The sequence below is a fragment of the Ostrinia furnacalis genome, unplaced genomic scaffold (genome assembly GCF_004193835.3).
Source record: "Ostrinia furnacalis isolate ACB-3 unplaced genomic scaffold, ASM419383v2 OfSCF4439, whole genome shotgun sequence".
Classification (NCBI taxonomy): Eukaryota; Metazoa; Arthropoda; class Insecta; order Lepidoptera; family Crambidae; genus Ostrinia; species Ostrinia furnacalis.
The window spans coordinates 52,520-64,555 of NW_021134678.1; the positions used below are offsets into that span (position 1 = coordinate 52,520).

The 12,036-nt window shown below is 48.1% G+C and overlaps 1 protein-coding gene across 1 annotated transcript in view; it reads left to right on the forward strand.

Moving 5' to 3' along the window:
* The window catches only part of LOC114359501 (hemocytin-like), a 34,783-nt gene that overhangs the window by 12,196 nt on the left and 10,551 nt on the right, over positions 1-12,036 (forward strand). The window contains exons 18-31 of the mRNA XM_028313926.1: positions 224-374; positions 766-903; positions 1,670-1,841; positions 4,090-4,195; positions 4,693-4,969; positions 5,622-5,858; positions 6,222-6,456; positions 7,264-7,412; positions 7,910-8,160; positions 8,238-8,363; positions 8,410-8,550; positions 8,923-9,069; positions 9,424-9,673; positions 11,433-11,561. Coding sequence (XP_028169727.1) covers positions 224-374; positions 766-903; positions 1,670-1,841; positions 4,090-4,195; positions 4,693-4,969; positions 5,622-5,858; positions 6,222-6,456; positions 7,264-7,412; positions 7,910-8,160; positions 8,238-8,363; positions 8,410-8,550; positions 8,923-9,069; positions 9,424-9,673; positions 11,433-11,561 — 2,509 coding nt within the window. The remainder of the gene's footprint in view (positions 1-223; positions 375-765; positions 904-1,669; positions 1,842-4,089; positions 4,196-4,692; positions 4,970-5,621; positions 5,859-6,221; positions 6,457-7,263; positions 7,413-7,909; positions 8,161-8,237; positions 8,364-8,409; positions 8,551-8,922; positions 9,070-9,423; positions 9,674-11,432; positions 11,562-12,036) is intronic.

Here is a 12,036-nt window from a genome sequence, read left to right on the forward strand (position 1 = left end):
ACAATAGGAAAATATTTTTTGACAAATATTCGGCGTCGGCAGAAGAGCATACAGAATATTGTGACTTTTTTTCATGTGGGAATTTATGGCCTCTGTCCTTTTTCTTTGAGATTTATTCCATAACGATTGGGCTCAGCTTTCTTCTTATCCTTAAATACGTTGCCTTTTTAACGACTTATATGTAGATAAATATGTATGTTTATTTTAAATTCTCTTCCCACAGTTCGACTTCATGTCCCCGCGCAATCTCACCGGCATAAAGACCAAGGGCGGGACCAAGGGCTGGGTGTCGGCCTACCACGTCAAATACACCTGCGACCTTTCCACCTTCAACCCGGTGGTGGACAGCTCCGGAAACCAGAAGCTGTTCCCAGGTAAGGATGCAGGTTGACGAAAAATATCGATATGAATGACGACCGTTTTAACCCGATATAAAATGGCATTGAATGTTTTAATATATGAAAAAGCAAATAAGTTACACCTCTATCAGCTAATGCCTATCTCTCTAATAAGCCGATTCATAATTAGGTACGTAGAAGTAGTAGCTGAAACTAGTTGATATTTAATTAATTTACGAACTAGCAGCAAAAGCGTAAAAGCAGCAAGGATAAAAAGAAAATTAAAACTACAAATGCATTTCCAAAAAAATTTGTTATTTTGATATCTAATATTTTCGATATGATAATATCCTATCGACACTGAATATTTTGCGGTCGATAATATATCAATCTAACATTCGATATATGGTTGCATCCTTATTCACAGGCAACTTCGACCAGGATACTCCTGTGCTGAACGAGTTCGCGCTGCCTGTACACGCGAGATACCTGAAGGTGCTGCCGGTGAAATGGAACAAGGGCATTGAGATGAGGATTGAACCTATCGGATGCTTTGAGCCTTACCGTGAGTATAGCTTTTATTTTTTTTTATAATAGGTAAAGGTTTTGGCCCGCAGAATCGCTAAAATCAAGCGGCAGTGGGCGGGGCACATAGCTCGAAGAGCTGATGGCCTCTGGGGCAGGAAAGTTCTTGAGTGGCGACCACGAGCCGGAAGACGTAGCGTGGGCAGGCCTCCCACTAGGTGGACCGACGATCTGGGGAAGGTCGCGGGAGGTGCCTAGATGCGAGCGGCGCAGGACCGGTCTTTGTGGAAATCCTTGTGGAAGGCCTTTGTCCAGCTGTGGACGACTTTCGGCTGAAACAACAATGGTTTTGTTACTACAGGCGTAATTTAAAATGAGCGGTTCTTGCGGTAGTGGAATGATGCGGGAGGATGACATAAGGCATAACTGAGCTGTCACGTCTATGTCTCAAGTTAATTTTTTTTTTGTTTTGATATCCGGCACCACTCGATTAAGGCCCGCCAAACACGGACTTTGAAACACCTAGTTTCGATCGATAGCTGTAGTCACAGTGTCAATAAACTATGACTACAAGATGGAACCAACTTGGTGTACTATGCCTGTTGTATTTAAAACAATATTGTTCAATTCAATTCAAACAAGTATGTTGCACACGGCTGAAGGTTCAGCTAAACGCATGCTGCCTGCGAGCGCGATGGCGATCAATGCGTTTACGTCTGATCGCCATCGCCATCGTGCACGCATTGGTTTGACTGAACCTTTACACATCTATGGCCAGTTTACTGACAATAATTTGTTTTCCTCAGCTATTACCACGACCACTCCAGCCGTGGCAGTCCAGGGCAGCACTCCGCCGTCATGCAGCGTGTGCCCAGGAGTGGAGGCGACCAGCTGCTCCTGCGACGGCGTCGGCGACTATTTCAACGGCGAGGTGTGCGTGCCGCGCGACCTGTGCCCCTGCGTCGTGGGACATCTCACGTGAGTGCACTCCTGGTCTCTAGCATTAGCAGCAGTAGCTTCCTGGTTTGTCCAAAAGAGCAGGATGCAGAAAGCCAGCTGCTTCTGCGACGGCGTCGTAGCTAGCACAAGTTACGCCCACTCCCAGTCCAGCTGGGGTGGTCACTAGCTAGCTATACCACTAGCCTAGCTTCATAATGACTTACGCGACGGTACGGTGTGCGTGCCGCGCGACCTGTGCCCTTGCGTCGTGGGGCATCTCACGTGAGTGCAGCCCTGGTGGTTTTGCAGAACATTGGCACAAGCCACGCCCATAACCTTTCAAGCACCGTTGTGGCTAAACGCAAACCGCGAAAGCCAAGAAAAAAAACCTTTCAAGCTGGCACAGTGCAACGGTCCAAGCGACTAGGATACAGAAAACCAGCTGCTCATGCGACGGCGTCTTTGTAACTAGCACAGGCCCCGCCCACAACCAGTCCCGCTAGTGTGTCGTGGGGCACCTCACGTAAGTGCAACCCTGGTCTCCAGCTTTAGCAGCAGCACACTTTAGCACAACTCACGCCCGTGAGCTTCCTAATTTATCCAATACACAGGGTGCAGAAAGCCAGCTACTCCTGTGACGATGATGTCGTAACTAGCACAGGCCACGCCCACTCCCAGTCCAGCTGTCGCGGTCTTATATGCCACTAGCCTAGCTTTATGGTGACTTCTACAAAGAGGTGGTGTGCGTGGCACGCGACCTGTGCCCCTGCGCCGTGTGGCACCTCACGTGAGGGCACTCCTGGTCTTGTGACAGTAGCGAAAATTTTACCATAAGCCACGCCCATAAGCTTCGTAATTAGCACGGTGCAAAAGATCAAGATACGTAAGGCCAACTGCTCCTACTACGGCGTCTTTGTAACTAGCACAGGCCCCGCCCACAACCATTCCAGCTAGTGCGGTGTAATAAACAGAGGTACTTTAGCTTCATGGTGACTTCTCTGCTGTGTGGTGTGCGTGCCGCGCGACCTATGCCCTTGCGTCGTGGGGCACCTCAAGTAAGTGCGGCCCTGGTCTCCAGAGCAGCAGTAGACTTAAGTACAAGCCACGCCCATAAGCTCCATAGTTTGCACGGTCATCAGCCTAGCTTTATGGTGACTTCTTCAAAGGGGTGGTGTGCGTGGCACGCGACCTGTGCCCCTGCGTCGTGGCGCACATCACGTGAGTGCACTCCTGGTCTTATGACAGTAGCGAATATTTTACCATAAGCCACGCCCATAAGCTCAATAATTAGTACGGCCCAGGATGCAGAAAGCCAGCTGCTTCTGTGACGGCCTCGTTGTAACTAGCACAGGCCCCGCCCACAACCAGCTATCCAGCTAGTGCGGTCTAATAAACAGTGGTACTTTAACTTCATGGTGACTTCTCTGCTGTGTGGTGTGCGTACCGCGCGACCTGTGCCCTTGCGTCGTAGGGCACCTCACGTAAGTGAGGCCCTGGTCTCCAGAGCAGCAATAGTCTTAAGTACAAGCCACGCCCATAAGCTCCATAGTTTGCACGGTCATCAGCCTAGCTTTATGGTGACTTCTACAAAGGTGTGGTGTGCGTTCCGCGCGATCTTTGCCCTTACGTCGTAGGGCACCTCACGTGAGTCAACTAGCACAGGCCAGGGCAGCACTCCGTCGTCATGCAGCGTGTGCCCCGGCGTGCAGGCGGCCAGCTGCTCCTGCGACGGCGTCGGCGACTATTTCAACGGCGAGGTGTGCGTGCCGCGCGACCTGTGCCCTTGCGTCGTGGGGCACCTCACGTGAGTGCAGCCCTGTTGGTTTTGCAGAACATTGGCACAAGCCACGCCCCTTTCGAGTTGGAATAGTGTAACGGTCCAAGAGACTAAGATGCAGAACACCAGCTGCTCCTGTGACGATAATGTCGTAAACTAGCACAGGCCACGCCCACTCCTAGTCCAGCTGTCGCGGTCTTATTATATCACTAGCCTAGCTTTATGGTGACTTCTACAAAGGGGTGGTGTGCGTGCCGTGCGACCTGTCCCCTGCGTCGTGGCGCACCTCACGTGAGACAACATTTTAGAATAAACCACACCCATAACCTCCCTTATATTAAGACATACGAACAGGTAATAGACTACTCCTGGAACGGCTCCAGTAACTTATCAACGCTGTAGTCCAGTTGTTGTTACGTGAATGAATATGCCTATGACCACGCTAGCATTAACCAAGAGACCATTGAGTTGGCATTCGTTGATTTTTAAATCCGTTTTGACATCACGCAGATACGACGTGGGCGCGACGTTCCGCGGCGAGAACTGCGACGAGTGCGTGTGCAAGCTGGGCGGCGTCACCGACTGCAAGCCCGTCAAGGAGTGCAAGTGTGCCCCGGTAAGATGCCCTCTATAATCATCTGCACCTTATTCCCTTGGGATAAGGCTGTGTTTCCACCCATCGAGGAAACACAGCCACCCACCGAGGCGAGGTAAATGAAGCGGTTCTATTGGTTCTTTACAAACACTTCCCTAGGATGTGCATCCTCGCACCTCTCTGGTGGAAATGCAACCTAAGGCATTTTCTATGGTATAGACGCCAATAGGCTAGATGACAAAATTTCAATTATTTGTCCGTCAGACAGATAATATTGAAAATACATATTAGACTCGTATTTTTTATTTTACTGATTTTTAAGCTAATATTGCCATATTATAAAACTTGTGTCATTTTGTGAAACAACTGGTGTTTCTGTATTAAACTAACGTTACAAATGTGGCGTCACTTTTAATTTACTCATTATTTAATTATGAATCTGTCTGACGGACTAAATAGAATTTCGATTTCATTACCCAGTCATCATCCCAATTTACAACTTGATCATTTCCCAACAGACCTTGGTACCCAAACTGGTACCTAAACCGTCTTGCGAGTGCTTCTGCGAGCCGTGCCCTCCCGGCACCAGGATCTGTCCCACCAGCAAGTTATGCCTGGCGCTGGACAAGTGGTGCGACGGCCTGCAAGACTGCCCTGATGATGAGAAGGAATGCAGCACCACCACCATAACCACGCCCAAACCGACGACATTGGAGCCGACGATAGTGACTACTGTTCAGCCAACTGTCGGCGTCACTGCTGCCACGAAGACGGAAATTACCACTACGCCTAAACGTGAGTTCGAATCCATGATATCCACTCTATCATTAATAGTCCTGACTTAAATTACATAACATAATTTTCTCACAAAAATATATGGTTACCTGCTTCAACTTGGATCGACAGTTCAGGTCGACCGCTTATGAAGTTTGGCACCAATGGGTTTAAGTCCAAAACAACTCAATTAACAAATACAAAATAAAGATACTGTTGGGAACCGATTGGTGGACCAACCTCTTTTTTATATTGTCTATGTTTTTTATACTTATTTTATTACTTTTGATACCTTTTGTTTTAGTTTGAAGTATGTGTTTTTTGATAGCCGTTGTGGGCATATTTTGCAGGAATACATCTTCATTTTAACCGAAGGTTTTTCTTATTTCCGCACGCCCGAGCGGCTGTCCGCAACAGATACTTTATCATAAACCCAAGATATTTTATCAATTCATCCATGACAAAAGTGCCTAGCTTACTGAATTGATCTTATTGTGGCACGTCATGCTTTTTCATGTAGAACAAAGCAGATATTTGGCCGCAATCACACCATGGTCCAATGTACCATCCTTGACTAGACAGTTCATCTGTGCTGTCATGTGTGAACCTTGCTTTATAAAGAAATAGAAAATCTTTATTTTGTTGTTTATTTAATGAATACTCGTTGTTTCAGCGCTAGTGTGCCCAGTAGTAGAGTGTCCTCCCAACTACATCGTCCGCTACACCACTCCCTCCAGCTATTCCCTCTCCTACACGTCTGACATCCCGCCGCCGCGTCCAAGGTATTCCTACCAGCGGTACCAGCAAGGAGGGTACGCTAAAGGCGGGTACGCCAAAGGAGGGTACTCTAAGGGAGGGTACTCTAAAGGCGGGTACTCGAAAGGAGGCTTCTCGAAGGGCGGATACAATCGTAAGTCTGCTTTTAACTTCTTTTTTCAACTTTTTGTGCTGTTTTGTGAATATTCGTAATGTGCTGTTTCGTAACTTACATGCATACGGCGTGTTATTTTAAATTGTTATTTTCACCGAAGTTGAGCGAAGAAAAGTGGAAATAACAAAATGTGATCGGTTATTCAAAATACATCTCTTGTCTCCTCTCAGTCTTGGTGGAAACCAGGCTAGCAGCTAGGGCGTATTCGTATACGTCTTATCAGCACGTCTGCGCTCGCGTGAGCGTATGCGTCAGGCACATGACTCACGTTGCAAAGCCTACACGCTTAGCGCGCGGGTTTGTGGTATAAATTACACTATTTCTTTAACTTTCCCATTGCAGCTGTTCTGCCAACATCGCAACCGAACCAGGCGTTTACTCTCGACAAGCCGACCCTAAACCCAGCTCAAGACCTGAAGAAGCAGGAGTGCCCTCAGTTCAAGTGCGTCCCGCAGCTGCCGCCGCCGCCGCGGCCGGGCTCCACGCCGGCGCCGCTCGTCTGCTCGGCGCCCGCCTGCCCGCCGCGCTACTCGCTACGGTTGGATGCCGGCTCAGTAGCGCCGCATGAGTGCCCGCAGTAAGTCGCTATATCACGCAGCTCACGTGAATCCCGCAGCTTACGTGTCACGCAGCTCGCGTGTATACCGCTGCTTCCGAGTATCCTGCAGTTCTTGAGTATCACGTAGCTCACGAGTATCTCACAACCCATGTCTATCCCGCAGCTCACCTGTATCCCACACCTTATTATGTCTTTCCGCAGCTCACTTGTTTCCAGCTACCCACGAGTATCCCACGAGCATCCCTGCTGCTAAGTGTATTTGCCAGCTCACGTATGCGCCGCAGCGTACTTGTGTCCCGCAGCACTCGTGTAACTCGTAGCTCACGAGTATCTCATAACCCATGTTATCTCGTAGCTCACCTGTATCCCGAAATTCATGTGTATTCAGCAGTTCTCGTGTGTCGCTGGAACGCAAATCCCACAGCTCACGTGTATCCCCTAGCACCCACTGCCACCGCAGCCGGGATCTGCTACTGATATCTGCACACGTCTACTTGTTTCTCGTAAATATGAATTGCAACAGAATCCTTTTCAAATAGTGCTTACTTTCCTAACCTTACCTTCTAGGTACCTTACCCAACGTATGGTTACTTTAAGACCCACTACAGCCATACATCATCTCTTTTATAATGCGAAAAGCTAGGGACTGGAACTCGCTACCTGCTGCTGTCTTTCCCGAACACTATAATCTGGGCCTTTTTAAGGCGAAAGTGAATAATCCTTACAGGGAAGATATGTACCATCCTAGACTGCATCTCACTTAACACCAGGTGCGATTGCGGTCAAATATCTGTCTTGTTATCCATAAAAAAAAATAATCCTCAGGTACTCATGCGTGCCGCCGCCAGAGAGACTTGCCTTCTGCAACGTGACAGAGCGCGCCGTGAGCACGTTCGACGGCGCCGACTACAAGTATGATCTCTGCTTCCACATTCTAGCCAGGGACAACCGGTTCGATGCCTGGAGTGTGCTGGGTAAGTCATGTGAAAAGTGGGTATATGTATATTTGACAAGCAGTAGTGATTTTTGTTCTAGTGGCATTAACATTTTTATTTCATTTCTCGACCTTTCTTATTTAAACGCTTTAAATGTCCCTCAATAACCTTTCAAAATCCCAATAATTTGATTCTATGTTGCCGAAATGAATCGAGCCTTTCATATGCCTGTGGTAGCCCGTAACTTTGACATGTTGGCCTATAGTGTCCTCCACAATAAAATAGTCAAGATTTATATTGATTTTAGACCTGACATCACCACACCTAGATTGATTGGCGGTAAGAGTCGCTTCGAATGTATCCAGTTACTAATCCAGTCCAGTGTCTAAGTAGCTCAGATGGAAGAGCAGTCGCCCGGCAAGCGAAAGGTCGTGGGTTCGATTCCCACCATAGGCAGTTAGATTTTTTCAAGTTATTTTAAAAATCAGCACACCTGCTTACCAGTAAAATTACATCGTAAACTTGTTCCCACCCAGTCCGCAAGAAGTGCCGCCTCGACGGGTGCCAGAACGAATTAATCGTGCACCAAGACGACCAGCTCATCAAGGTCAAGCCGAACCTCATGATCGAGTACGACAACTACGAGTATACCGTCGAACAGACCACCAAGATTTGCTTCCAGAAGAACAGTTTCGATGTGGCCAAGCTCGGGAATGGACTGTCCATCAAGTCGAGGCGATACAACTTCACTGTGCTCTACAATACGGATGGGGACATCAAGATTGGAGTGAGTGGCCTTTTCTAATTCTAATTATATTATAACTCATAAGCTAGTGTGACAATAGCGAGTAAACCGTCGAGCAGACCACCAAGACCTGCTTCCAGAAGAACAGCTTCGATGTGGCCAAGCTCGGGAATGGACTGTCCATCAAGTCGAGGCGATACAACTTCACTGTCCTCTACAATACGGATGGAGACATCAAGATTGGAGTGAGTTGCCTTTACTTATTCTAATTATATTTAACTCATGAGTGAGCGCGACAATAGCGAGTACACCGTCGAGCAGACCACCAAGATATGCTTCCAGAAGAACAGCTTCGACGTGGCCAAACTCGGGAATGGACTCTCCATCAAGTCGAGGCGATACAACTTNATGGCGGCGAAAGCTCCTAGGAAAGCTTGGTCGACAATCTCAAGTTAAGCTTTTCTAGGTATCCCCTACAACATATTAAAAAATTAGAAGCGCAAATTCATTTTCTTTTTTGAATGTACGTAATGACTGGACTATTAGTAAAAGGCGAAAGATTTATTCGTATTGAAGGGAAACCAGAGTGACGACACGAAGTCACTCGGGGGCTTTAAGGAACGGAAAAAATACTCACACACCGCGGGGCAGCGCGACCGCTACGCCATCTAGCGAGGCTAGGAAACATCTCCTTAATTTATGGTGGCGCTACTGGTGTATGGAATTTGTAATGTTAAAAACCTAAAGTAAAGTAATAAAATAATAATCTATAAAAAATAAAATAATAATTTTAATGTGTCGTAGGTGAAAGGACTCTGCGGCAACTTCAACGGCGACCAGCGCGACGACTTCCAAACGCCATCTGGTGGAGGTTTACCGGAATCATCTGCGTTGGTATTCGCGGATTCTTGGAAGCTGAAACCTACGTGTCCTAAACCAAAAGAAGTTTCGGTAAGTTAATCATTACTAATTAATTGACACTCATTTTTTTTACTTTGTGTCGTTTTAATAACTCGACTGAACCATGCGGCACCATTGTCAAAAAAATAAGTATCACAATGAAAAATACGTCGTAAAAACAATTCTAAAACTAGCGCGGGCGCTCGCAGATATATCCGTATTGAAAAATGTATTGTGTAGCGTAGTGTAGCGTGGGCGCGTGCGACGTTTTTTACACGCACGGCGGAGGCGGGCGCACGTACCGGGAACCCGCTACGTGCACCCGCACACTTTTTAGCGTACGCCCTAAAGTGATTAAGGAGTCAATAATTATGTTCTACAATTAAAACTTTGTATTCCCTTTAGGATTACTGCAAATCCCGTCCCGAACGCAGAGACTGGGCAGTCAGCACATGCGGCATCATGAAGCAGTATCCATTCAGCTTATGCGCCACCGAAGTGTCTCCTGCGCCATACATCGAACGCTGCGAGCGCGACGCCTGCGCGTGCGACTCGGGCGCCGACTGCGACTGTGCCTGCGCCGCGTTAGCTGCGTACGCGCACGCTTGCGCGGTTAGAGGCGTCACCTTTAACTGGCGCAGCCAGCAAGTGTGCCGTGAGTGTTGATAGCTTTTAGTTAGCATAGACTAGCACTAGAAGTTAGGAAGATGTCTTTCATACAGCGTTGTGAGCGTGACGCCTGCGCGTGCGACTCGGGCGCCGACTGCGACTGTGCCTGCGCCGCGTTAGCTGCGTACGCGCACGCTTGCGCGGTTAGAGGCGTCACCTTTAATTGGCGCAGCCAGGCAGTGTGCCGTGAGTCAATAATATCTTTTAGGGACCCCCCACTAGCCTTTTTCAAGCGTCGTAGTCTTGCCAGCGCCCGCGCATTGTCGAAGCGGCGCTGATTCAGCGTCAGTGTGCCGTAAGTGTTGATAGCTTTAAGATAGCATAAACTAGCCGCGCAAGCATGCGCGGCGTAAGCTGCGTACGCGCATGCTTGCGCGGTTAGAGGTGTCACCTTTAATTGGCGTAGCCAGGCAGTGTGCCGTAAGTCATAATATCTTTTAGGGAGGATGTTTTTCATACAACGCAAGTCATACGCAACGCCTGTGCCTATGACTGCGCCTGTGCTGGCTGCGTACGGGCTGGCTTGCGCGCATAGAGGCGACACCTTTAATGAGGGCTATCGTTTTAGCGCTCACCAGTTTGCGCCACTGTAGAGTAAGGTCCTGTCACTTGCTAGTAGCGAAGACTGTGGCACCATCTGGTGAGTGCTAAAGTGGTAGGAGGACTATCGCATTTTGCACTCATCAAGATGGCGCCACTGTAGAGTAAGGTCCTGTCAATCGCCAGGGGTGCCAACTGTTAAGTATAAAAACGATAGCCCTCATTGGCGCAGCCAGGCAGTGTGCCGTGAGTGTTGATAACTTTTAGTTAGCATAAACTAGCGCTAGAAGTCCGGCGGATGTCGTATATGCAGCGCTGCGAGCGCGACGCGTGCGCGACGCGTGCGCGTGTGACTCGGGCGCCGACTGCGACTGCGCCTGCGCGGCGTTAGCTGCGTACGCGCATTCTTGCGCGGTTAGAGGTGTCACCTTTAATTGGCGCAGCCAGGCAGTTTGCCGTGAGTGTTTACAGCTTTAACTTAAGTTACCATATACGTTAGGCAAGTTTCTTTCATGCAGCGTTGCGCCTGCGTCGCGCTGTGTGCCGTAAGTGTTGATAGCTTTAAGTTACCATAGACTAGCGCTAGAAGTCTGGTGGATGTCGTATATGTAGCGCTGCGAACGCGACGCTTGCGCGTGCGACTCGGGCGCCGACTGCGACTGCGCCTGCGCTGCGTTAGCTGCGCGGTTAGAGGCGTCACCTTTAATTGGCGCAGCCAGGCAGTGTGCCGTGAGTCATAATAGCTTTTAGGGACCCCCCATTAGCGTCGTAGTCTTTCCAGCGCTCGCGCATCATCGAAGCCGCACGGCACTGGCTCTCATAAACTAAAGCTTAAAGTTAGGCGAGTTTCTTCAATGCAGCGCTTCGAGCCTATGTATCTTAGATTCTAATTGCGATTGTTTTTACAGCAGGGGGTCAGTATGTAACGCAGGAATAGTGAGCATTTAATTTCATGATAATAAGCAAAATTGTGATTTTCAATCAGGGAGAAATCAGAATTTTGGCAGGTTCAAGTCTCAGAAGAGAAAACCGTTAGTTTGAAGAGCACGATTCCCAGTCATGAACGTTTTTATATGTTTTTTCCATAGGTATCTAATAATCCTAATCTATAATCTGTCACGGTGAAACGATGATTGGTTTAGACCCAAACTGATATTCGGAATATTATATTTTATGATAAACTTGAATTTTATATTCCATCACAGCGATGCAGTGCGACGAGGAGTGCTCGAACTACGACGGCTGCGTGTCGGCGTGCCCGGCCGAGACTTGCGACAACACGCAAGGGTACAAGGAGCTTAAAGGCAACTGCGAGCAGGACACCTGCGTCGAAGGTACGATTGAACAGATTAAGATAAACGTTGGCATCTTATGCCATTGTAATAGAAGCTATATTGCGACAAAAATACATAGGAAAAAAAGTATTGATTTCGGACACCTCAGTTGTCCGAAATCAATCCCTTTCCGGAGTGGAGAAGAGAGGAGATATGATAACGGGCGGACTATTTTTTCTATATAGCTTTTGACAGCGGCAGCGTCACAGCGCGGAGTGAAGATGTGGAAATAATGAAATCTGATTGGTTATTTAAAACACTTCTCCGATCCGCTCTGCTTCGCCTTCGTAGAAACCGGGCCTAAGATCCATAAAGTGTTAATAAAAAAAGCTTAATGACTATGTTACTATTTTATTTGTAAAACGGACCTTGTCCTACTAATCATGTGGCCGATTAATAGACAATCCCCATTATCCTTCAGTACGCTATGGCAGCTGCTGCATACTCTGGAAAATGCTACGGACCACAATACTTT